General features: G+C 40.4%; 1 protein-coding gene across 1 annotated transcript in view; it reads right to left on the reverse strand.

Annotated features, from left to right (window-relative positions):
* Positions 1 to 3,297: 3,297 nt before the first annotated feature.
* TMED10 (transmembrane p24 trafficking protein 10) overlaps positions 3,298 to 27,360 on the reverse strand; it is a 36,360-nt gene continuing 12,297 nt past the window's right edge. Inside the window, exons 2-5 of the mRNA XM_032405614.1 lie at positions 20,041 to 20,152; positions 15,022 to 15,095; positions 6,807 to 6,933; positions 3,298 to 6,408 (exon numbers count right to left, since the gene is read on the reverse strand). Coding sequence (XP_032261505.1) covers positions 6,287 to 6,408; positions 6,807 to 6,933; positions 15,022 to 15,095; positions 20,041 to 20,152 — 435 coding nt within the window. The 3' untranslated portion in view covers positions 3,298 to 6,286. The remainder of the gene's footprint in view (positions 6,409 to 6,806; positions 6,934 to 15,021; positions 15,096 to 20,040; positions 20,153 to 27,360) is intronic.

Raw genomic sequence — 27,360 nt, forward strand, 5'->3', positions numbered from 1 at the left:
GGGAGTTGTGAAGGATGAGTTCACACTCCTATGACCTCTCTACAGCTTGACCCTTGTAAAGTATGATATCCTACACTCTGCATAACATTCCACGTTGGCTCTGAATAGAAGAGCACACGGGGACTTCTGTCTCCCTTGATCTGGATCTAATACTTCTATTAGTATACTAGCCTTTATAATGATGGTCTGCTTACACCATACTTGTACTTTACGAAGCCTCTTTTCCACATCCAAAGCAATCCAAAGTAACGCAGCTCTCCCACTAGATCACATCACTTCTTTGCAATGCTTATCTGTAAAATACTGATGTCTTGTTATGTTCTTTATTGACTATCTCCATTCATTAGAATGTAAACTTCACAAGAGCCTGGATTTTGTACTCATTTACAACTATGCATCAGTGCCTAGAAAAATACTCGATATTATAGGCTTAAAAATTATTTGATGAATAAACATCAGGTTATTACCACCTATATATAGAACATTGTTAAAACCTAAATGCGGGTGCCTGGGTGGCTCAGTTGGTTAAGCGACTGCCTTCAGCTCAGGTCATGATCCTGGAGTCCCAGGATCGAGTCCCGCATCGGGCTCCCTGCTCGGCAGGGAGTCTGCTTCTCCCTCTGACCCTCCCCCCTCTCATGCTTCCTCTCTCTCAAATAAATAAATAAAATCTTAAAAAAAAAAAAAAAAAAACCTAAATGCAAGCCCGATTGATAACTCCTATCATATTTTGTTGGTTTCATTCCAGTATGCCAGATTATACAGATATTTTTACATTTTTCAATTAATTCATTCAACAAACACTGAGTACCAACTTGTGCCAGGTGCTGAGTTACAGCAGAAAACAAAATAACGTGGTTCCTACTCTCATGGAGCTTACAGTCCATATAACAAATCAGTGCTATAGTAAGTATAAGCTTCTAGAAAAGTATTTAGGAGGGTCATCTTTCCAAGCCAACTTGCTGGGTTGGTGAAGTCTTCCTGGAGAAATAAGCAAAATGTTAAGTCAGTGATGGCTAACCAAAGTAGGAAGATCATTCTGGATAGAGGCCATTTCATCTACCTCCGCCTATTCATTACAAGGCACTTTGAGGATAGGTATTGCTTCTTATTTATCTGAGTCTTCTCCAGAGTTTAGCTCAGCATATTAAAAAGAATATATGTTCAATAAATGTGGTTTTTTTTTCAGTTAAAAGAATGGAAAAAATAATTACTTAAATTCAAAAGTAAATAGGTTTCAGCCACAGCTTATTTTTTCTGGCATCTTTGCCATGAGGAATGATAGTTTTCTGTAGCTTGGTTAGCCTGGTATTATAAATTGTTTTAGTTATAATGCATAGATACAAGCTTAACAGACAAATGTCCTGTTCTCTCAGAGAATACAGAACAGAAACACTCATGCTCAGTTCATTATACTGGATATATATGAAACATCTGGCCTTTGAATATTCAAGTCCAGAAATACCGAACATTCTAAAGGTATAACTGATTTCAAAATGCCTTTGGACAAAAATGGGTATTTCCATGTTATATTTTAACAAGGAAATAGTTAGGATGCTATATAGCAGAAGTTCCCAGTTGTGAATGGCAGATCCCTGGGTCCACAGAGTCACTGTAAAGATTAAAAAATCTACCAAAGTACCAAGCAAAGTCTGTACCTTCACTTTCCAATATGGTAGCCTCTAGCTACATGCAGCTATTAAACACTTGTGGCTAGTCTGAATGGAGATGTGTTGTAGCTGTAAAATGCACACTGACTTCAAAGACTTTATATGGGGGTAAAAAAGTAAAATATTCGTGGGGTGCCTGGGTGGCTCAGTCGGTTGGGTGTCTGACTTCAGCTGGGGTCATGGTCTCGGGGCCTGCTTCTCCCTCTGACCCTCCCACTGCTCGTGCTCTCTCTCGCTCTCTCTCTCATAAATAAAATCTTAAAAAAAAGTAAAATAGTCATTAATCATTTTTATATTGACTACATGTTGAAATACTATTTTGGATATGTAAGACTATTATTAAAACTAATTTCGCCTGTTTCTTTTTACTTTATTGTGGTACTAGAAAATTTAAAACTACACATGGGGTTTATGTTATGTGGGATACCACTACAGGAGACTGAATAATAATATGCAGAACACATACTACCATTTAACAAGTATATGATACTGTTGAGACTATTAAGTTCATTTAAAAGTTTTGCTGAATTCATTCATTGTTTATGTTCTCTAAAAGTAAATCATCAGTGAGAATTAAGACAATTAAAAAAAAATTTTTTTTTTAAAGATTTTATTTGACAGAGACACAGCGAGAGAGAGAACACAAGAAGGGGGAGTGGGAAAGGGAGAAGCAGGCTTCCCGCAGAGCAGGGAGCCCGATGCGGGGCTCGATCCCGGGACCCCGGGATCATGACCTGAGCCAAAGGCAGATGCCTAATGACTGAGCCACCCAGGCGCCCCAAGACATTTTTGATATTAAATAGTTATACTCAATTTGTGAATCTCTACTTTATAGACTTTATAGATTCACCAACAAATTTTGTTTTTGGGGGGAATGGGGGTTGAGGATAAATAAGATGCCAGCCTGTGAATGTGCAAAGCACTTCAGGTTGACTCTTGGAAAGGAGCTTTATGAAAAATATTCAACTGTAAGTAAAAGGAAGGAGAAAATGGCCCTAACCTGCTGGGTTGGGTTTTAAAGATTTTATTTATTTTTCAACAGAGAGAGAGAGACAGTGAGAGAGGGAACACAAGCAGGGGGAGTGGGAGAGGGAGAAGCAGGCTTCCTGCTGAGCAGGGAGCCCGATGTGGGACTTGATCCCAGGACTCTGGGATCATGACCTGAGCTGAAGGCAGACGCTTAACGACTGAGCCACCCAGGTGCCCATGGGTTGGGTTTTATATAGATGTGATGGGCAAAAAAACAAGTCCTGAGAGGTTGTGAATTGGGAGGGGAATTTTAAGAATGGAGGGTAAGGGAGAGGACACTCTAAGACTAATTCCAATAGCAGTTTCCAAAAGAAGCTACAGAAAATGCTTGGCTTACATAACCCTATTTTGCCTTTCTGAAGATGTTAATTATTATGATTATGTTTATATACACATATTATATAGCTTACATACTTACAAAATATAATAAAATTGTATTAGCTCAAATAAACTTTATCCATCTGTAGTAAATTACATACAACCTTTTCTCTAATTTATCATGGATAATTTGCCATACTTTAAAACTGAAGAATATGGAAGAATTATTGCCAATTCAGACAAAGAGATACTCAAGAGGAACAGAAAAATACACCTAAAATGGTTTCTGCTAGCATTTATTTGAGAAAATTTACACAAAAATCCCCAGTCCAACATTTACAAGTGAATCTGTAGAAATCCCACATGCCTCTTTCCATTAAACAAACAGGAAAATGGCTTATGACAGGAGTTTATGATGATGATATAACAGCACTTAAACTGTATCATTCCTATCTATATTATATAGACTGTTGAAAAGGCTCAAAATGGAGGAAAGCAGATAAAATCCCCATTTTTAAAGCTGATTTACTCTTGCACTAGCCTATCAAAGACAAATAATTTTTACTTTTTCGATAAAATCAAGGTGTAATTATCAATGAACTTTAAACTGAAAGCACAAATGTCTGAGTTGGTATTTTCGGCATGAAAGTAAAAGGGAAGGACATGGAAAAAATCCCAGTTTCACAAAGTCACATTCAGGAACAAAAACATCAGTAAAATAAAATATTCTCCTCTCCTATCTTCTTCTTTGCCATTTTGTCAAAACAGAAGAATATAACCAAGTTAAGAACTGTCATTGCTTCTGAAAAAGGGGAAAGGCACCAGTCAGAAATATGAAAGTTTCTTATTAGGCTAATGGTACAGAACAACATTTGACCTTTAGATCCCTAAAAATGGATCTGACCCACAAATTTGGTTATTCTCTTTCCTACTGGGATATATCCTCCGTCATCTACTATATGTAATACCACAGGTGGACTTTCTCAACATCCACTGTCCTTATGCTGAGGATTTGGTCGCCAGTCTCAGAAGCCGTACCTATCAATTCCTACCAGCAGATGGCAATGTTGCACAAATTAATGAAAGAACCACTCTGCCAGGCTGGAGGAATTCACACAAGGGGGGGGGCGGGGTTTGGGGTTCAGAGTAGCTGGAACATTAACAGAACAGCCTGAGATTTTAACAACATAACTCACTCCCTCTTCTACTTTTGTACCTTACCCTGGTCATCACAGCAGTGTTCTCTGTTAATTCTAATACATCTGCTTCTTAACTGCAAGCTATATGCCCTAAGTCCTGTAATTCTTGCCACTGCATTTAGACAAAGCCCTGTAACAGTCAGCAGGGGTTAAAAGAGATTACAGAAAGGACAGACTCCTATCCACTTTCCTGGGCGAAATGGAGTAATTTTCAAGTGACAGTATTTTTCCTGTTCACAAACATGGTCATTTGTATCCATACCTTTGCTTACTTAATGGCCTTTAGGCACCTTATATTCCCACAGCAATTCTTGGCTTTGCTTTTGCAACATTCATTTTCAAGTATTTACTCTATTCATAATCCTCCCAGATGTGTTTTTTTTTATACCCCATGTCTTAATTTGCTAGATGGAACACATAAAGGACAGGAATTAAGTCGGTGACTGGCCACATAAGAAGAGTTGGTAAATTTTACCTGTATTTTCCTTGCTAGAAGTTATATTAAAAATTCAAGCAACCACATATCTGACAAAGGACTTGCATCTAGGATATATAAGGAACTCTCGAAACTTAGTAGAAAAAACAAGCTAATTAGAAAGTGGGCAAAAAGGAGAGGAATAGATACTTCATTGAGGAAGATATATAGATGATAAATAAGCACACGAAAAGATGTTCAGCATCATTTGCCATTAGGAAAATGCAAATTAAAACCATAATGAGGCATTACTAGACACACCTATGAGAATGACTAAAATAAAAAATAAAAACAATAGCAGATACTGGTGAGGATTCCGAGAAATTGGATTGGTCACATGTTGCTGGTGGGAAGGTAAAATGGCAGTCACTCCGGGAAAAGAGTAGGACGGTTTCTTAGAAAAATAAACACGTGCTTACCATACAACCCAGCAATTGCCCTCTTGGGCATTTATCCCAGAGAAATGAGAATTTATGTTCACATAAAAACCTGTACATCAGTGTTCACAGCAGCTTTAGTAGAAATGGCCAAAAACTGACAATGATGCCAATGTCCCTCAATGGGGAATGGTTAAACAAACTGTGATACATCCATACCATGAAATACTACTGAGCAATAAAAAGAAGCAAGCCATTGATAACATGTAACAACATGGATGGATTTCGAGGGAATTATGCTGAGTTTTGAAAGCCAATCTCAAAAAAGGTTATGTACATACTATATGATTCCATTTATAAAACATTCTTGAAATGACAAAAGTAGAGATGGAGAACAGATTAGTGGTTGCCAGAAATTGGGACTTTGGGGAAAAGAAGGGAGGTGGCTGTGGTTATAAAAAGGTAGTAGTACAGGGATACGAGAATAGAGACTGTTCTGCATCTTGCGGTGGTGATCACACAAATCTACACCTGATAAAACTGCATAGAACTAAACACACATAAATACACAAAAGAGGTTCAGGCAGCTGAGCACAAATATTTTAATTCTCTAAAATGAAGTCCTCTTTAAGAGTTATATACAGTTCAATGCTCATTTCTATGAGGTGTCCCATCTATCACCCTTTGAAGAGACATAAATTTATGAAAGGATATTACCAGAAGCTACCTAAACATTTCAGCTAAGGGTCAAGAGAAAGTGAAGTGTGTTTTCACAAAGAAATCCAAAGAGGACAATCAGAATGAAACAAGTTCAACATGGTCATACAAACCTTGGTAAAGGAACTAAAGTGGAAGCCCAAGCTGGTGAGCTAGTAGGAAAAGGAAAGAAAACATGGTTCAAACAGATCACAGGAGGAAACCCAGTACAAATGCTGACTTTGGCATTATCTAGGTAACCCCTATTTTTTGTCATAGGTGACTCTAATAATAGTCCTATAGTTGCAAAACCAGTCCAAATGCTACCAAGTTAAAAAGAAGTCCCTCATTGACTTGTTGGGTGTAGGTGGTAACCCCTGTCCTCCCACACCAAAAGAGATCAGTTCTGGCAAGAAAGCTTCAATGTGCCTTGATGGTGCTGTTAGTAGGATGCCTTAGGTCAGACATGTCCCAGTGATGTTCAGCTGGCTGAGATACAAGGTGGGAGGAGACTGGGCCTTATTACTCAATCAACTTCTTGGCCTTGAAGAAGCGACGCAGGTAGAAGACCTGCCAGGTGGCTAGTCCAATGAGGCAGAACATTGAAAAGATGCTGAAGTACAGGACCCGAGTGTTTGTTGACTCTAAAAAAACAAAAGTGTTATAAGACAGTGAAATGAGGCTCAGCGGGCTATACAGTGGCCGGGGGGAAAGGCAATTAATAAACTTCACTCAGTCCCTAGGCCTGACAATAGGATTTTGGATTGTTTTTTCTTAAAAGTTCACTGTTCTATATATAAATGTTACAAATTACAAAGATTAGTACTATCAGTTTGATACACAATAAGCTGAGAATATAGTCAACTGCCTATCACAGAAATTTCTATTCCCTTGAACATCTAACAAAGCTCATTTACCTGGAGAAACAACAACACTGAAGTAAGTGATCATCCCATCATCCCATTCCACTATCCCCATTTGGCAAAACTGAGAAAAGAGCTCTGTCTCCTTTATGAAGAAACAAGAGCTGCCTTCCCCTCACCATTGGTATCTCGCATCTCCTCCTCTCGCTTCTTCATGTAGGCAAAATCATTAACGATGGATTCTGAAAGGTCTTCTAAGCGTCGGAGCTCCACCTCTAAAGGTTTGAGCTTCTCAACCTTGGCAATCTGGAAAAGAAAGGAATTATGAACCTACTCCTTGAAAAAACTGCTCTGGTCTAGAACACAAGGCAACAGATGAGTCTTTTAAAAGTTTCACCAAACCCGAAGCACCTGACTGGCTCAGTTGATAGAGCATGTGACTCTTTATCTCAGGGTTGCAGGTTTGGGCCCCACGTTGGGTGTAGAGATTACCTAAAAATAAAATCTTAAAAAAAAAAAGTTTCACCAAACTTAAAACCTCTTCTGTTATCACTCTAACATATTCTAAAATCTGGGCTTCTGCCCTTCCCCACAAACTGTTCATGTGTTTCCATCTCAGAATTTTTTGATACTTTGATTAAAACCTCCTTGGAAGTACTGTAATATAGTAGGCTATAAAGTAAAATATGTTATTTTCCTAAGATTTCTAATTTGATTTGATTTATTTATTATTATTATTTTTAAAGATTTTATTTATTTGACAGAGAGAGAGAAAGAGAGATAGCAAGAGCAGGAACACAAGCAGGGGGAGTGTGAGAGGGAGAAGCAGGCCTCCAGTGGAGCAGGGAGCCCGATGTGGGGCTTGATCCCAGGACCCTGGGATCATGATCTGAGCCGAAGGCAGACGCTTAACGACTGAGCCACCCAGGCGCCCCTAGGTTTCTGATTTTAATAAAGCACTTTACTTTGCCCTTCTACTCATGTCCAAGAAAGAAACAATATTATCAGCATAATAAGCGTTAGAGTCATAGTCAGATGTGATTTTAAAAGAAAACCCTCTAAATTCCCAATAGACAATGCATAGGAATGAGGGAGTATGTATGACTGTAACATTAAGATAATAACTCAAACTATAAAATTAGAGAATTCTGCTTTGCTCCTTTAAATCCCACAACAGCTTTAGGGTTTATATCAGAGCTCCAGAGCCCAGATGAAGCCTAGCTTTGCTAAAAACAAAACAAAACAAAAAAAACCACTGCATTTTTTGTTTTTTAGAATTACATAGCCAGTTACCAAAAGAAATCTTCGAGGACTTCCTTGTATGCTAAGGAATGAAGGATGTGAGAAAGAAATGAACTGTTTTCCTTTCTCAACCCAGACCACTGTGAAACCTCCAAGAGTGTCTAGTAACTAAAGGCAGATATGACAAAAGCAAAGATTTCATTAGCCTGTTTTTGTTTTTTTCCTATCAATCTTATATTATGATTTACTTTTAAAATGAGGATATACCACCAGAGTTTTCTAGATCTTAAAACTCATATACCAGTTGCTCTTACATCTTTCCTTAAGAATTCATCAAAAATTCTTTTTCTAAGGAGCGCCTGGTGGCTCAGTCGGTTACACATCTGCCTTCGGCTCAGGTCATGATCCTGGGGTCCTAGGATCAAGCCCCGCATTGGGCTCCCTGCTCAGTGGGGATCCTACTTCTCCCTTTCCCTCTGCCCCCCTGCTCATGCTATCTCAAATAAATAAAATCTTAAAAAAAAATTCTTTTTCAATAACTACCTCTTTACTCTCTATTTATTGTATGTTCTCTATAGAACGCCCTTTTTCTTCTCTTTTGTCCAATTCACCTTCTTTGTTCTTTTTCAGCTAATGTTAACAGCAGTTAACGTGGGATGAACAGGAAGAGTTTAAGAGTGTTCTTATGTTCTTTGCTCATCTATATTCCTCACTGAACATGTGAAATTATTTAAAATAAAAGTTATTTGGGGTGCCTGGGTGGCTCAAATGGTTAAGCATCTGCCTTCGGCTCAGGTCGTGATCTCCAGATCCTGGGATCGAGCCCCACGTCAGGCTCCCAGCTCAGCGGGGAGCCTGCTTGTCCCTCTCCCTCTACCTCTCCCCCTGCTTGTGCTCTCTCTGCCTCTCTCTCTCTCAAATGAATAAATAAAATCTTAAAAAAATAAAAGTTACTTAAAATAAAGCTAGAAATTGCTGTTAGGATGGGGATATAAAAAGTAAGTTTATATTTAAATAAGGTACATAAAATGTGATGAATTTGCAATGATCCACCTAAGTTTTCTTTCACTGGATGTATATTTTCTTACATTTGTAAAATGTTGGCTAGAGTTAATGGCATGACTGACAGCTACAAACAGAATGAAGCTAACTGACTGTAACATTTAACTAATGGTTAGTTAATGCATTTAGCTAACTCTCCTAGCTTAATGCCCAAATGCCAGATTTTGCCATTACTCTAGACTATATACCTGTTGGTTGATTTCGTATAGAGCCACAGAGCAAAGAAATTCCCCAGGGAAAAGATATCAATACAAGACATATATAATAAGCTCAACTTTAGTCTGTTTAACATTTTCCCTCCTGGTTTATACTTTCATCTCCGAAGCTTCCTGAATGAGATAGTATAAAAGCAATGGCATGAAACTTCTTTAGCGATAAATGATTTAAGGCTCTCTATAAATAGAAACTTGCAAAAAAACCTGGAAGTGAAACTATGGCCATGCCCCTGCCAGCTGAAAAAATATATATTTTTTAAGATTTTATTTGACTGAGAGAAAGAAAGAGAGAGCAAGCACAAGCAGGGTGAGCCACAGAGGGAGAGGGAGAAGCTGGCATCCCGCTGAGCAGGGAGCCTTACTCGGGGCTCGATCCCAGAACCCTGGGATCATGACCTGAGCCGAAGGCAGAAGCTTAACCAACTGAGCTACCCAGGTGCCCCTGAAAATATTCTTTTAAAAAATTACTTTGAAGACTACTTCTAACCCTCCCCATCTTTTTTGTTAAATGACAACAGGCCAAATGCCTAAAACCTGAAAAGCCCTAAAACCTGAAAAACCAAAGAAATTTAGTATTGAGGATGGCCTTATACATGCTTGGGGGAGGGTTGTTGGTAATAGCAAATATAAGGCTCAAAAATTAGGGAGGAGTTCAACCGAGGAAGAGGATGAAGAAGGCAGTATAATGAATTAGACCTATCAGTATATATCCATAATGTGTATGTATTTTATACCTTATAATCTTACTTAATCCTCATAACCCTATATAAGGTGAATATTATTATCCCTAAATTTTTCAGATCAGGAAATTAAGATTCAAAGTGTTAAATAACCCTTGCCCAAGTTCTGAGCTTGGTGGATCGGAGATTGGAATCCAAGTCTGAGTTTATATTTTATTCTGAAGGTACTAAAACGTTGATGAAGGAAACTAGTAGACTACACTATTTTTTTTCTGGATCAAAGGTGAAATGATCAAGCTATATTAGGCCACAAGGATCTGGATAAGTCGTCCAGTTTATTAGTCAAACTTCCCTGGTTTCATACTGCTATTATTCTAATTTTTACAGACTAACAGAGTAAAAATTTTAAGGAAATTATCATCACTATTCTCAGGAAGACCCTCTTCGCTTGCCCAGGACTAAGTATTCAATGAGTTTATCACCAAGACTTTTATCATAGTCAGTACAAAAAGATAACAAGAACAACTGTATCAAAATCCCCACTGACTGTTGTTCTGCTCTTCTGAACGTCTGATTTAGTGTTCACAATGTCTGTAAGAATGTGAAATTAGGGGTGCCTGGGTGGTTCAGTCGTCAGGCGTCTGCCTTCGGCTCAGGTCATGTTCCCAGGGTCCTGGGATTGAGCCCCGCATCGGGCTGCCTGCTCCGCAGGAAGCCTGCTTCTCCCTCTCCCACTCCCCCTTCTTGTGTTCTCTCTCTCGCTGTGTTTCTGTCAAATAAACAAACAAAATCTTAAAAAAAAATGGGAAATTATAAATGTTTCAGGATGGCAGGCCATTATTCCAGTCTACTTCTCTCTTCTCAGGCTGGAAGGATGACATGTATTTTGCCAACAGCTCGATAAAAGCAAAGCCTACTTGACAATGTTATGTACCATAGGTTCTCCACTAGAGGGTAGTATTCCCCCTGTAAGCTGCATTTTAGCCATCAATAAAGACTATTAGAGCTACAAGGGACTTCATTTTACAAATGAAACTGAAGATTCCATAGTTATCAAGTCCTTTGGGTGGAAGACCAGGACTAGCAGAACCATGGTCTCTTGAATCCCTACCCAAGGTCACCAAAGCATTTATTCAGCATCAGAACTGCAAAGCTCTGCCGCTGTAAAATGCAAGCAAAACCGTACCTTTGACTTCCAAAAGTATATTCACTCAGTGTATCCAACCCCTACCTATCTTTCAAGCCTTAACCATGAAGCTTTCTTTAACAACTTCTGTCCACACCGACTCCCTCTTTCCTCAAGTCCTACAGCACTTAGACTGTGCCACATAATTAACAATCATACATTGTCATATTCACATTGTTTTGATTTTTATCCTTTTTCCCCACACTAGTTTGGCCCTTGAACTCAAAGAAATTAATACAATGTAAACTTCGTATAGCATGCCCATTCAATGCCTTCTTCAGAGGAGCCAACTTTCTCATATGAGATAATAAGTGTTGTTGGTCCCCTAAAGCAAGGCTTCCTTAGAGCACTCTGTATCTATTTTCACCCACTGCCCAGGAGAAAGTCCTCCCTACCACACTATCACTCTCATCTGTGGTGGAAGGGACTGCTTGGAAAAGTTACAAGTCAGAAAGCCTTTCCCTGCACATGTACACCTCAAAAAAACTGTGAAATTACCCTTCTTAAGCCATATCCAAATCTTCCGCCCCCTAGTGATGATTTAAACCTAGAATTCAGAGTCATATGGAACTGCACCTAGGAAAGGTTTTAACTCTGAAAAACTGCTTCTTAAAACATACATGTGAAACCGACCTCTAGAGAATCGCTAGATTGTTTTCCTTGGTGGAGCACTGAGACTTAAGAGAAGCTGCTTGTGGTAAGCCAAATTCAGTCAAATTGCTGTTACCTCCACACTCCCCACCATAGCCCCCCAAATTTCAGAAGCACAGCAGTAGCAGTGGAGATCGTCTAGTCTACACAATCAAGATAAAGAAGGCAGACCTATAGCCAAGGACAAGTTTACTTGTGTGGGGACGTATGTGAATCACAAGCCTCTTCATAGAAGCTCAAAAGGTCAAGAATGTACCAAAATAAGGCCAGATAATACTGCCAATCTTAGGGGCTATATGAAATTTAGCATGATTCTATTTACTCTGTCATAGTCAGTTTCCAGAAAGGGTAGGAGAAGGAAGCCAAAATCTACTGAACTAACCAACAATGTGTCAGGTGCCTTGCCCGTTATTTCACTTTACTCATGTCGAGAAAGGATTTTGGATCTAGTATGCAGAACCAGAGTTCCTCCTTCCTGAGGGCATTCAAAAAAGTAGAACTTTTGGAAAGTCTTAAGCTGTTGTTCCAAAAAGGGCAACTGTGTTTCTGGTATACATGCTGATAGCAAATGACATACTAATAGAACCCACAGGCACAACAGGATTTTAGTTGTACTGAAAATGCTGACATCCACATCAAGAAGGGACATATACAGCCCCAGAGTTTGAGGATGTGTCAGATAGCTCCTTCTTCGTGGGACAGTTACTGCCTTCATTTCCACAACTGCAGGATTAGACAATTAATCCTCACAAGCAGCTGCTCTGGTACCACAGACCACAAAAAAGATGCCGCCCCCCCCCCCACCATGGGCAAAAGACAGTGGTGAAAGGTCCTTAAAATTCAACACAGGGGATCAAAAGTGCTTTATTTCTGAGGACATAAGCATTCCGAACTCTTTAAAGAATTCAAACTACAAGACTCTATGCTTCTTTACAATAGGACAACCATTCTAGCTTCTAAATATCATCTTACATTTGTATTGTTTACATAGCAATTCCACATGCACTAATTAAGTAAATCCTAACAATTTAGTAGGCATTGTAGTACTCTGCCCAGCTACTGAAATACTGACTACTATTCAATTTTACAAAACCACAAGGGATTTCAGAATCATGAAGCCCACAACTGTGAGGAAGATACTTTGTATATGAAAAAACTTGAAGAAAATGTGCCACCTCCCCAAAGCCAAATGCTGATACCAATAGGCCCAAATCCTCTGGAGATAAAAGCTCTCTATTACCTCAAGGGCCTGAAATTAAATGCCTCAAAACCTCTACATATGCTCAGTGCTCGCTGGTAATTAACCAGAGAACAAGTGCTTCTATTATTCATGTTCTTGTCACAGGCATTTGCTGAGAGACAAGTAACAGCTATTTCTAAGCAAGATTCAAGGGAGCCTAGCCATTGACTGAGGAAACGGGCTGCCTTTGGCCTGTGTCGAAACCACTTCTCCTCTGTCTCAGTTTGCTCTGCCTTTTTTGGGGGGCGGTGGTGGGGTTGGTGGTAAGATCGCCAAAGAGAGTAGTAGCAGGAGTTACTTGGTTAAGAAACAGAATTTAGAGCTGTGTTGTAACCATGTGCGTAACGACATGCTTAGGACGTGCCAGACTTCCAAAGCAGGAAGCAGGCAAAGGAAGTGCTGTGGTTTCCTTCTGCTAGGGATTCCCCTCGTGGGTTAAGCAAAAGGTCAGGCAAGATAAAGGCCCTTCCCCAATGTCAACAAAGTCCAAGGATGGTAGAAATTCCAGGAGGAATAGGAGTTCTAACATGCTCTGTGACAGAGATGTCCACATCATTTTCTATATAAATTCACAATGCCCTCTGTTTTAGAGGGAAAAATTATGTCTAATGTCTAATCAAATGCCTTATTATTTAATAAATGGCAGCCATCGTATCAGGAGGAAAGAGTTACAACAGGTAAAATTTCTATTGTAACAATGCATGCTGGCTTCGAGAGTGGTCTCAAGTTGAGGATACTGCAGCAGTCATCGAAAACTGAAAATCACCTTACCTATTTTCCTACCTCAGAATAACTGCAACGTTTTTCTCTTTTATACCTTAAAATAGCATTTTAACATACATTACCTTATATAAATATAATTAAGATTCTCCTCAACCATCAAAGCTTAAAAGGATTATTTCAATTTACTCTTCAGTTCATCAAGTAAAGAGGCTCTCTTGCTTTCTTTTAAAAACCAGCTTAGACACAGAAACAAGCAATTCAAAGTCTCTACCAGGAACTGTCTTCCATTCACTACCTCTACCATATCCCTCGCTCTTGTTGACCACCTACAAATAACTCAGTCTGGTGTTATTCTATTGGATATCTGAACTAAGAAACAGAGGAAAGACTTAAAGAGCTGCAATTGTTGTATGACTACTTCCTGTTGCAGAATTAGCCGGTCACTTCCAATCTTCTTCCATTTTAGGACATTTCCTTCCCAGGTCCTGACCAAAGATGGAGCAACTTTCTGTGGGTCCATCAGTCCTAGAAAATTCTCTTAAATCACTTAAATCAACTTTCCTTTATTTTGTTTACATTTTTTTTTTTTTTTTTAAGATTTTATTTATTTGACAGAGAGAGACACAGTGAGAGAGGGAACACAAGGAGGGGGAATGGGAGGGGGAGTGGGAGAGGGAGAAACAGGCTTCCTGCCAGGCAGGCAGCCTGATGTGTGACTCGATCCCAGGACCCTGGGGATCATGACCTGAGCCGAAGGCAGACACTTAAGGACTGAGCCACCCAGGCGCCCTTGTTTACATTCTCTAAAAACCATTTACATTTCCTGTCCCCCACCTCTTCTTCATACCTTCAGGTACTGTTGTAAGAAGACTCTGATCTGGGTAAAAATACTCTTACCTTTCTGTAAAGATCAATCCTCCAGTCTTGAATAGTTCTTGTGGTTTTGGGTTTTTTTGTTTTTGTTTTTGTTTTTGTAAGATTTTATTTATTCGAAAGAGAGAGAGAGAAAGTGCACATACAAGCAGGGGGGAGGAGGAGGAAGAGAGGGAGAAGCAGACTCCCCACTGAGCAGGAAGCCCAACATGGGGCTCGATCCCAGGACCCTGAGATCATGACCTGAGTCGAAGGCAGACGCTTAACCAACTGAGCCACCCAGGTGTCCCTACACACTAACATGTCTGTGGGATAGCTGGTTCAGTCATTTGGCCGAAGGCACAGCCAGAATTATCGTTCAAGACTGTTAACACAACTTTTTGTATCAGTAAGATTGTAGCTGGTTGTCACATGACTGCTGAGAAAACAAAAGCCTTCTGGACAAAGCATAGCCAGTTGGCCTGCCTAGGTCACAGAAACCTCCTAGCACAGCACACTACCGGCTGTTACAGCAGGACATACCTCTTCGTAATTTTTCGCCTCCACTCCGTGCTTCATGTCTAGAATCACGAGTTGATCAGGTATCCGCCCTGTTCCTGAGAAAGAAATCAAAAGATTCATTGTGTAGAATATTTAAAATTCCGGGAAATCACCCACCCACCCTCCCTCTCTCTAACCCCTACCCTCTCAATAGAGGGAAACAGCCACAACTCCTCCCCCTACTCAGCTGCAGAAAATTCCTGGCTCTGGCTAAAATCACAAGCATTCCAGACAAAGCCTCTATCTGTGTGGGGTGCCGGAAAGCAACGAGAGCATGCTGCTGGCAAACATCTCTGAGCAGGCAGGACACAAGACACTGCAGCTGGTACTACACAGGGACAGAACAGCAGAAGAGACAACATACAGGCTTACTGGATTAGGAAATAACACTCAAGTCAACACAGTATAAAACTGAGTGGCATATAGACCAATAGGTAGTGGGCACCAACTAAGATCGAAAAGGTACATTTCCACATCTGAAAAGGGTGCCCTGTCAAATTTTGAAAAAAAAAAAAAAAAAAAAAAAAGGATTATTGGGTATATGCTAAGCTTGGATTTACTTAATATAAACATGAGTACTGAAAACAACACAGGATTTAGCTAATATTCCACTTTAATTCAAACATTTTGGTCAATGTAAGGCCATTTCAGTAGGTTAATACAATGTTATAGGACCCACAAAACACTTAAAAGAAAAGAAAGAAAAACACTTGTAATGAAGAGTACAGTTTTCAGGGATGCTACTTAGAAAGAGAAATGCCGGGCGCCTGGGTGGCTCAGTTGGTTAAGCGACTGCCTTCGGCTCAGGTCATGATCCTGGAGTCCCGGGATCGAGTCCCGCATCGGGCTCCCTGCTCGGCAGGGAGTCTGCTTCTCCCTCTGACCCTCCTCCCTCTCATGTGCTCTGTCTCTCATTCTCTCTCTCTCAAATAAATAAATAAAATCTTTAAAAAAAAAAAGAAAGAGAAATGCCTATTTGGGATAGTAGGGCCAACAGAGCTAGGCTTATCTCAGAAAAGGTAAACTGATTCAGCTTGATCAAAAAAGAATTTAACCTTAAATCATCAAGAAGGAGAGAGAGAAAGACTCAGGAATCCCAGAAAATTGCTCAGCCCCAATCCCCTGGAATTTACCTAATTATTTATGAAATAAAAAACTGCCTGCATGGGGGACGCCTGAGTGGCTCAGTCGGTTAAGTGTCTGCCTTCGGCTCAGGTCGTGATCTCAGGGTCCTGAGATCGAGTCCCACATGAGGCTCCTTGCTCAGTGGGGAGCCTGCTGCTTCTCCCTCTGCCTGCCACTCCCCATGCTTCTGCTCTCTCTCTCTCTCTGACAAATAAACAAACAAACACACAAACTGCCTGCATGGAATTAGGAGTTTAAGGAAACCGTGCCACTTAAGCCTTGGAGTTCTTCAAAGTACAAGCCAGAGAGAATGGTACTACACTCCCCGCTGCCTGAACACTGGAGGTTTCTGAAATGGACTGAAGTCAATTCAATAACTACTCAGTGAGAACTCACTAGGTGACTGAATTACAATCTCTGCCTTCAAATAATTCAGTAGGATCTAAGACAAACATTCGTAACAGCTACGATGAAAATGCAAAGCATTAAAAACCTTAAGAGAAAAAAACCAGTTCAAATAATCCCAGCTATGGAGTAAAGGTTAGAGAAGGGAAGGGTTAACTTGTGGACAGACTTCACTAAAGAGAGAGCACCTGAAGGCAAGGACAAAGTACTCTAGGCAAAGGGCACAGCACAGGCAAAGGCTCAAATATTGAAATGAGTACAGCATGTTTAAAAGACAGTAAAGAGGGGCGCCTGGGTGGCTCAGTCATTAAGCGTCTGCCTTCGGCTCAGGTCATGATCCCAGGGTCCTGGGATCGAGCCCCACATCAGGTTCCCTGCTCCTCGGGAAGCCTGCTTCTCCCTCTCCCACTCGCCCTGCTTGTGTTCCCTCTCTCACGCTGTCAAATAAATAAATAAAATCTTTAAAAAAATAAAAAAAAATAAAAGACAGTACAGAAGTTCTTCTGGATAGATCAGAAAGATCAACTTGAAAGCAACAGAGGGGCGCCTGGCTGGCTTAGTTGGTGGAACACGTGGCTCTTGGTCTTGGGGTTGTGAGTTCGAGGCCCATGTTGGGGCTTAAAAATTTACTTAAAAAAAAAAAAAATCTTAAAAAAAATGCACATCAGGGGCGCCTGGGTGGCTCAGTTGGTTAAGCATCTGCCTTCAGCTCAGGTCATGATCCCAGGATCCTGGGATGGAGTCCCACATCGGGCTCTTTGTTCAGTAGGGAGCCTGCTTCTCCATCTGTCTGCCGCTCCCCCTACTTGTGCTCCCTCTGTCTCTAACAAATAAATAAATAAGAACCTTGGGGCACCTGTGCAGCTCAGTCATTAAGCGTCTGCCTTCGGCTCAGGTTATGATCCTGGGGTCCTGGGAACGAGCCCTGAATTGGGCTCCCTGCTCAGCAGGAGGCCTGCTTCTCCCTCTCCCACTCCCCCCTACTTATGTTCCCTCTCTCACTGTCTCTCTCTCTGTCAAATAAATAAAATCTTTCAAAAATAAATAAATTGGTAAACAAATATCTTTTAAAAATGTAAATTAAAAAAAAAGAGAGAAAGCAACAGAAATAAGACTAGGTAGGACTAAGAAACTAAGTCACAGATGCCTTCTGAGCATTAAACCAGTAAGTCTCCAAAACAAAACAAAAAAAGTGGCACCCAGAGAGGGAGGTCTCTTTTCCCAAATCCAATGTGTAATCCTGATCACGGCATTGGCCCAGAAGAGATGCAGTGCAGATTTCTGCTTCTCCTTCCTCATTTAAAAAATTATGAAACTGAATCCGTTCACAACCCACCTGGCCCAAATGATCAAGATATTCTCTTCTTAACAGACTCTTCCCACCATCTCTCTGTTGCCATAGCACAGCATTAGCATTATTCAAACACAAGTGAAACCACAAAACCACAGACCTCTGGCTATTCTCAGTCTAGACCATACAGTTTCTTGCACAGACCAGCTAGCCTATCCCCTTAGCTGACATCATGGCCCTAAAGGGTCCCCTTTGTTAAAAACAAAACAAAATTTTAAAAAACACCAAACTTCTCTGCATTTCTCTGTCAAATGGACCATTTTTTAAAAGGTGCTCCAAAGACTACAAGGTATCACATTTCCATATCAAGATAAATGAAACCAGAAATTGAGTGCTGACTATACTGTGTGTATACATTTATACACACACACACACACACACACAATTTGGGGGGGGGCAGGGGCAGAGGGAGAGGGAGAGAGAGAATCTTAAAGCAGGCTCCACGTCTAGCACAGAGCCCAACGCAGGGCTCGATCCCAGGACTCTGAGATCACGACCTGAGCCAACATCAAGAGTCAGCCACTTGACCAACTGAGCCACCCAAGCACCCCAACACAATCCATGATTTAAAAGACTAGAGTTCAGGGGCGCCTGGGTGACTCCGTCATTAAGCATCTGCCTTCGGCTCAGGTCATGATCCCAGGGTCCTGGGATTGAGCCCCGCATCAGGCTCCCTGCTCGGCGGGAAGCCTGCTTTTCCCTCTCCCACTTGCCCTGCTTGTGTTCCCTCTCTCATGCTGTCTCTCTCTCAAATAAATAAACAAAATCTTTAAAAAAAAATAAAAGATTAGAGTTCAGATTTGTGTGGTGACAGATACAGAAGATATTTTGAAAGAAGTATCAGTGTAACTTGATGATAGGCTGAAAAAGGCAAAAAGAATTTCAAAATGTGAGCCCAAGTAACTGGAAGGATAGTGGTAACACTGATAAGAGAGGGGAATTAGTTTGAAAGGGAGGCTTGTGAACACAGTCTTAGACATCTTGGTTTTGAGGTAAGAGTGGCACAACCATGTGGAAATGTCTAGAATATAGTTGAGACATCCTGGAACTGGAACTGGCACTGGTGGGAGCAGAGAGAAGGGTATCAGTCATGAAATCACCATTAAAATCCTTTAATTTTTTATTTTTAATCTATTGGTCCATTTACTTCTGGCAAACTCCCTTAGCTTTTAGGCTGAATTGACCAACTTTAGATCAAGGGAGTCAATTCTTGATTACCTATCAAAAGCAGCTGGGTCGTCTGCCATTCCTGGGCATCTACTGGCATTGTTGGCAAAGGTGCTTGCTCTTCTTCTAGGATCCTATATTTTGAACATTCTACAAATGTAAAACTGCCAGGAGTCCTTTTGCTTCTACACAGAGGAAGCCTGAGACTAAAATTAAATGGAGGCAAGGAATGGAAACACTGAGAGAGACAGAGTTCCAATGATACCATAAAAACCCCAAGATGCAGCTATGCCTGAGGTCAGCACCACGTTGCAAACTTCCCAGTTCAGAGAGTCAAATGACCTATCCCTTCTTTTTCTTTAAGGCAGTTTGAGTTTTTACGTCCTGCAGCCCAAAAAGAGTCCCAACTAATGTAACAAGTATAAATGCATTAAGCTTTGAGAGTCTAGTGTCCTTTAAACTAATGAATAGGGAGTAAAAAGGAATCTGCCTTTTCCCCCATTACTGAGCACAGAAGCCATCAAGTAATCAGACTAAAGGGTACTATGGGGTCTTGACCTTGAGACGCACAGAAGAATCCACAGCAAGACGGAACGAGGAAAAGTGCTCTGGAGACCAAAAATATTTCTAACTTTGCCATATACTGTTTGTCAGACAGACCTTATTTCTAATTCCTGAGAACACGTGTCACTAGCATATATATAAATGCACTATTTTCCAGCATCTATATGAAATTCAACTCTATCATTCAAGCCAAATAGGTCACAGCATTTAAAAAAAGCCTACTCCTGTACATGAAGAACTCAGCTGATTAGCCAACTTTCACTTATATGTATGAAAGACACATAAACAATGTAGTTACCATTTCCTCTTCCTAATAGCCCAAGAGACAAAGTTCATGCTCTAACTTGAGAGGAGACACTTAATTCAGGGGAAACACTCTGATTACTTACCCTTGCTCTCAAAACACACTTCAAACATGTCATAATCTTCAGTGGTAAAGGCAAATTTCCCCTTGGTTGCATCCTCCTTGGAGTACAGAATATGACCAGCAGAATCTGTGATCTAAAATAAAAAGTAAGTAAGAACGGGAAGCAAATAACACTGGGGAAGAGAACCTATAGAAACTGGAGAATGGAAAGAAACACTGTCTATAGAAGACAGTTGATATTTCTCATTATGATGACTATGTTCAGTTCATTCTTAAAGACAGGAATTGGATTAGAAGATGAAACTCAAATACAGCAAATTTCATTCATTCAAACAGTATCCACACTAAAGGCTAAAATATGTTGCTGCCGGGGCGCCTGGGTGGCTCAGTCGTTGAGCGTCTGCCTTCGGCTCAGGTCATGATCCCAGGGTCCTGGGATCAAGCCCCACATCGGGCTCCCTGCTCAGCAGAAGCCTGCTTCTCCCTCTCCCACTCCCCCTGCTCGTGTTCCCTCTCTCGCTGTGTCTCTCTCTGTCAAATAAATAAATAAAATCTTTAAAAATAAATAAATAAAATATGTCGCTGCTATGGAATGTCTTACCATACCAAAAAGGCAATACAGTTGATACAAATTGGGCTTATTAGCAAAAGTTTGCTATATAAAATGTACACCAGTTTCATTACCTAGAAGGGGACAGGTCACAAAAATGAAATGAACAATTACCAGAAGAATGTACTACAAAAAGGAGAAAGACACATAAGAACACATCTCTTCTGTAAAACAAATCTTGATGGGGTGGAGGTAGGGGCAGAGAATGGAAATGGGACACCTGATGCAAAAAGAGAAGGAAAGAGGACATGCGTGGAGAAGAAAATCTGGAAGATCTATTCCTGCAAATTTCACATAAATTATGTCAATGGTCAAATGGGGTGGCAGAGAGGCATGGGGAATGAACAAGAAATTTGTCCTAAAAAAAGACATCCTTGGCTTCCACCAGTGATAATTTCTTTCTTCTAGGTTGTTAGCTTTAGTTCTCCAAACTGAAACTGTTCCATTTGTAGAGAATGGCCTGTAAGCACAGATGAAGTGGCATACATTGGTAAGTGAATGGTCATATTTAAAACGAGGAAATGACAGTAATATGACACACTGGATTGCAACTTCTTTTCTAGGGTTCATGGTTGTCCTAGCAGAAGGCACATTTCATTATTTAAGACAGGAAGCTACTTGCAATGTGGAACACAAAACTAGTAGCTTCCTTATATTAAACTAGATGTTCTAATGCTCTCTGTCAAACAAGGTTCATTTATAGGTGCGATTTTAAATATGGAAACTGAGCAGCACACAAAAGTCTATGCATTTAAAGCACTTTAATAACACTAGTTTTTTTCTTAGTAAAACTTCTTTATACTTTTATTTTTCTTTTGATTTTCTACAAAGGCATGTATCACTTATGGTCAGAAATAAAGGTATTTCATTTTGAGGAAAAATATAATAACTAAAGAATAGTTTTCACTGCTAGACTAATTTGAAATAAGGGGTAATTAAAAAACGTTTTATGGCACATCTTCTAAATTCCCTAAAAGTAACAGTAGTAATATTAATCAAGTATCTTCTGCCATGAATGATGTTGATCCTTCATTAATTTGTCAATGCTTAGATCTGTGCTAGTCATTGGGGATACAGGGATATGTAAAATAGTTCCTGTCTTCGAAGAGCTTAAAAGTCTAAATAAGACGAATAAGAAATGAGACCTCACTGTAATGTGAAAAGTGCACGACTAGAGGAAAGCACAGGTGCCATGCGATATGGAGGTTTGGGGAGTGTACCGTGGAGGTGACACGTGAGCTAAGTCCTAAAGGATGAGCTGCAATTAAGGGAAAAACAGGGTGTAAAAACATTCAGGGTAGAAGAAAAGGCAAATATGAACACCTGGGGTCCAGAAAAAAACAAAACAAAAATATAGTAGGACCATAATACTATTAATATTTATTGAGCACTTACTAAAGGTTGAGTATTATGCCAAGTGCTTTATATGCATTTTAAAATTTAGTCTTTATTATAATGCTATAGGTAAGAACTATTATTTCTCTTACGTTCCATAGCAGGAAACTGAAACACAGAGAGGTTAAGTGGCTAGAGAGGTACTGGCCAGATCATGTAGAAGTGCAAACCATGCTAGGGAGTTTAAACTTCATTTGGTACAAAGTGGAAAGGCAATGAAGATTTAAAACAAGAGAGTGATGTGATTCAGTCTGCAATTTAGAAAGATGAATCTGATAATACTGTGAAGACAAGTCCCTTGAGAGGGACAATACTAGCGATAAGAAGATGGATTAGGACACTATTCCAGTACTCCAGGTTAGTAATGATGAGGACTTTGAGTATGAGGAGAAGGGGACAAATTTGAGGGATTTTAAGGAGGGGGAGCCCATAGGACAAAACCAAAAAGTCAATGCCCACAAGGATCAAGTGAGCAATGTAACTGAATCTAATGGGCCAGTGTAGGTCCACAAGGTTGTGGACAACTTGGCAAAGTGAAAAGATGTGCCTGTCTCAAGAGAGAAACCAATGAGTGCCATGTCATGCTGGGTTTTCAGAGCATCCGATTTTTCAAAAGAAGCTAGACATTTTAACTTTTATTTGAAACCTCCTAAGTTTTAAATCCTCACAGCCAAACCCAACATATGAAAAACTATCTCAAGGCCAAACAAAAGAGGTCTATAGAACCGAGTTCTTTGGGGCCACCAACTTCTGACCTCTGCATAAGAAGAAAGCTGACCAAAATCACATAAAAGGGGGTGCCTGGGTGGCTCAGTCAGTTACCCATCTGCCTTTGGCTCAGGTCATATCAGGTCATGATCCCAGGGTCCTGGGAATGAACCCCGCGTCAGGCTCCCTGCTCAGTGGGGAGCCTGCTTCTCCCTCTCCCTCGACTCCTCCCCACCCTGCTTGTACACACTCTCTCTCAAATAAATAAATAAAATCTTAAAAAAAAAAATCACATAAAAGTATTGCTTGGTAGCACTGAGGTCTCAGCTGAGATTATAGACTATGGATTTCTAGTGGCAACACTTAGCAGCCAAGATGCGGGAACAAAGAAAAAAGTATTAAGTGATTTAGGCTTGAGGTTCTGCAACTGAGTGGTTTGGAAGGATAAAGGGATTAAGGAATTATGCTAGTAACTTTATACATAGTATTTATTTAATCTTCACAACAATTCCAGAGAGGCCTGTCTTATTATCCCCATTTTATTGATGAGAAAACTTAGTAATTTTGCCCACCATCACAGAGTTAATAAATTGTGTGGATTTGAAGTAGTCTAAAATCCATGTTCTTCCGACATTCCATGTTGCCTCCCCACAAAAGGAATGTCTGAAAGAATGGGTTGCACAGAAGCCAAGAAAGACTAACAGAATGTGATGGATTCTTTGGGTCAGTGCAAGTAAGAGCGCCTGAAGAGTCCTCTCAAGTGGGACACTGCATTGTTCAGTCTGCCATTCTCCACCGTGGAGGGGTTAGCAGGCACTCACAAGGGAGAGGCCCTGAAGTCAGCAATAACTAAATAATCTGCAAGGGGGAAGGAATATTTAGCCCTGAAGATTCCTAAAGGCCTCTTGTTCATGTGAAACTTTTTCTGAATCAATTAAAAGAAAAGGCTTAAGAACAGACTTCTTTAGAACCTTGAACACACACATATTATAGGGCAAAAAGTCCGGGAACTAATCAAATTTCAAAGTAACATATAGTCACCATTATGGTGTCACTCTTCCTTTATTCAGAATCTGTTCACCAGTCAGATACTCACACATCCCCACTCCCTAGCCCCCAAAAGCACAACGACAATTCTTAAGAGCAAGGAGGAAGTTCAAAAAGGTAGATTGCAAGAATAACATATTTTCACATTCCAAGCTGACCTAAAAACTCTTAGGTTTAGCTCCTATGAATAAAGTTGCATAAAAATAAGCTTCCAGATTTGCTCACCACACTAGTTTAATTCTTAAAAAAAAAAAAAAGATTTTATTTTTTATTTTTATTTTTTTCCCTGCCCCTAAAAAGATTTTAAGCATTCGCTACACCCAATGTGGGGCTCAAACTTACAACCCCAAGATCAAGAGTCACATATGCTCTATCGTCTGAGCCAGCCAGGCACCCCTAATTTAATCTGTAAAGCAGAAGGAGAGGATTACAAGTCATTAGAAATGTTTACTGTAAATGAAACCAGTAGAGGACAGCAGGGAATGGAATCAAGAATACAGCACTGAACAGTCATCAAAGATGTCATCATCTCCACAGTCAGGCAAGGACCTGGGAAAAACCACCCGGGGCGCCTGGGTGGCTCAGTCGGTTGAGCATATGACTCTCGGTTTCAGCTTAGGTCGTGGTCTCAGGGCTGTGGGATCAAGCCCTGCAATGGACTCCACACTCAGCAGGGAGTCTACCTGGGATTCTCTCCCTCTCCCCCCTCACTCAGCCCCTCCCCATGCTCCTGCATGTGCCCGCACTCTCTCAAATAGACAGATAGAGGGATAGGTAAAAATTTTTAAAATATTTTATGTATTTATTTGACAGAGACAGAGAGAGAGCAAGCCAGCACAAGCAGGGGGAGCAGCAGGCAGAGGGAGAGGGAGAAGCAAGTTCCCCGCGGAGCAGGGAGCCCAATGCAGGGCTCGATCCCAGGACCCCAGGATCATGACCTGAGCTGAAGGCAGACTGAGCCACCCAGGAGCCCCTAGACAAAAATTTTTCAAAATTTACTAATTTAAGGACAGGAGCCTCTCCAGATGACAACAAAAGCCTAGATTTAAGTCAGAAAAGTCTTATTAAGGGGCACCTGGCTGACTCAGTCAGTGGAGCGTGCAACTCTTGATCTCAGGGTTATGGGTTTGAGCCTCACGTTGGGTGCAGACATCACTTAAAAAATAAAAAATCTTGGGGCGCCTGGGTGGCCCTGTCGTTAAGTGTCTGCCTTCGGCTCAGGTCATGATCCCAGGGTCCTGGGATCGAGCCCCGCATTGGGCTCCCTGCTCAGCGGGAAGCCTGTTTCTCCCTCTCCCACTCCCCCTGCTTGTGTTCCTTCTCTCACTTTGTCTCTCTGTCAAATAAATAAATAAAATCTTAAAAAAAATAAAATTTAAATTTAAAAAATCTTTAAAAATAGAAAACTCTTATTAAGGCATTAGCAAAATCCTCCAATGAGCACTTTGCAAAATGAATTAAGAAGTCTGCCATGTTTTTCGGAAAGTCTCTGGTACTCAGAAGGGGTAAAAATTGCTTAAATTATCCCTTGCTACATTGTACTGAGTAACTACAATTATGGTAGAATCACTTGCTTTGGTGAAGTGACATCTGAAAGATGACATCTTTCCATGACATCTGAAAGAAAATGTATTAAAGATTCATCCTAGGGCAAAGACTCAAATGCTTTACAAGAGGCTGAAGGCAAAGGACCCATCACTGCCAACACCTTTTATTAGCATGAAATTTACTCCCCCAAAGTGTGTGATAATGACCACAATTCCCTAAGGGCCTTCACATTTCTATATTCCCCATGACCTTCAGTTGACACAACTATATGAGGGTTGTTTATCCAGATATCTGGAAATCCAGGCAGGCAACATGACAACTTAACTTTCATTTTAGGCTCCTAAGAACTGCTGGGCATTCTGAGATCCTAGAATTTTTCTAAGAATCAGTAGGTTTCCCATGTAGTTCATAACTTTGCAGCTATTTAGGAGGTAAGTCATTGATCTTTGTGTGTGTAACCCAAGCCATTGATCTAAAAAAAAAAAAAAAAAAAAAATCATATGCACTAACCCCAACATAATTACATAAATCAGCAGGTAGCTAAAATTAAGAAGTAGAAAACTGAGCCAAGCCTATGACTAGCCAGAGCTGGCAAAATCTAAAAGGTTGAAATGATGGGTTTTAAATTTCCTCTAATAAAAATGCTCTAATTACAGATCACCTTAAAAGATCATCTGGTTTCTCAAGAATTGAGAGATTCTATTTTTTCTTCTTAAATTCTACTAAAGTACTTTGGTATTATGATAAATAACTGCCACTTTTACCTCCTGTAACAGCAAGTCCTTAAAAGAGTACTTACTTCTCTTTAAACAATAAACACTTGTAATATTTATTATAAAGTTCTTAATTAAACAAAGGTAATATGAAACCATTAAAATTTGCTCATATGACATCAAGGAATAGGAAGTAATACAGATTTGTTCTAGATAACACCTTCTGAAAAGCAAACCAAGTTCACAACTTAGTAAGGAAAAAGTGTTAATTGTATAAGCAGAGTAGCTGATGTCAAGAATATGTGAATACTCACACTGAAACTGTCAAATAAGTGAAAATACATGTCACTGGGAAAATAAACTCATTTAGAATTGGATTCTCTTGACCATTCTAGGCAGCAGCCAGAAAACAGGTTCTTGAGTAGGTCCTGCTCCTATTTCTTCTATGGAAGCCTGCTCCCATTTCTTCTATGAAACAGTCAAGATAATACCCTGCCTACTTGAAAAGGATCTTTAAGAAGCTTAGGCCAAGGCCTGAGTGGCTCAGTCAGTTAAGCGGTTAAGCTCTGCCTTTGGCTCAGGTCATGATCCCAGGGTCCTGGGACTGAGTCCTACATCGGGCTCCCTGCTTAGTGGGGAGTCTGCATCTCCCTCTCTCCCTCTACCCCCTCCCCTGCTCATGCTCTCTTTGACTCTCTCTCAAATAAATAAATAAAATCTTAAAAAAAAAAAGAAAGCAGCAGCTTAGGCCCAAACTAGGTAAATAAAGCAATTAGGATTAAAAGAATATAGAGTTCACCTGGAGGAAGAAACAAATAGGTACTATCAAGAACCTGAGGGGCGCCTGGGTGGCTCAGTCGTTAAGCGTCTGCCTTCGGCGCAGGTCATGATCCCAGGGTCCTGGGATCGAGCCCCGCATCGGGCTCCCTGCTCTGCGGGAAGCCTGCTTCTCCCTCTCCCACTCCCCCTGCTTGTGTTCCCTCTCTTGCTGTGTCTCTCTCTGTCAAATAAATAAATAAAATCTTTAAAAAAAAAAAAAAAAAGAACCTGAATTGAGCAAATGATATGCACACAGTATATTTGACTCTAAGTTTTCTGGAAGCCAACATTAAAAGACTACAAAGAGAACCAAGTTGGTTATACATCATTTGTTTTCTGATGAAAGCTCACAAATTTACCTTCAGAGATAATTTTCCTGGAACTAGACACGAAGAACAACATATCAGGAAGGTCCTTTTACAAGGACTGTGACCAATATTAGACTCTCCAAATTCAACTGTGGCCTTGCTAAACATACAAAGCTCGAATGAGTGTTTTTAGT

This window comes from Phoca vitulina, unplaced genomic scaffold (genome assembly GCF_004348235.1).
Source record: "Phoca vitulina isolate PV1807 unplaced genomic scaffold, GSC_HSeal_1.0 scaffold7, whole genome shotgun sequence".
Taxonomy (NCBI): domain Eukaryota; kingdom Metazoa; phylum Chordata; class Mammalia; order Carnivora; family Phocidae; genus Phoca; species Phoca vitulina.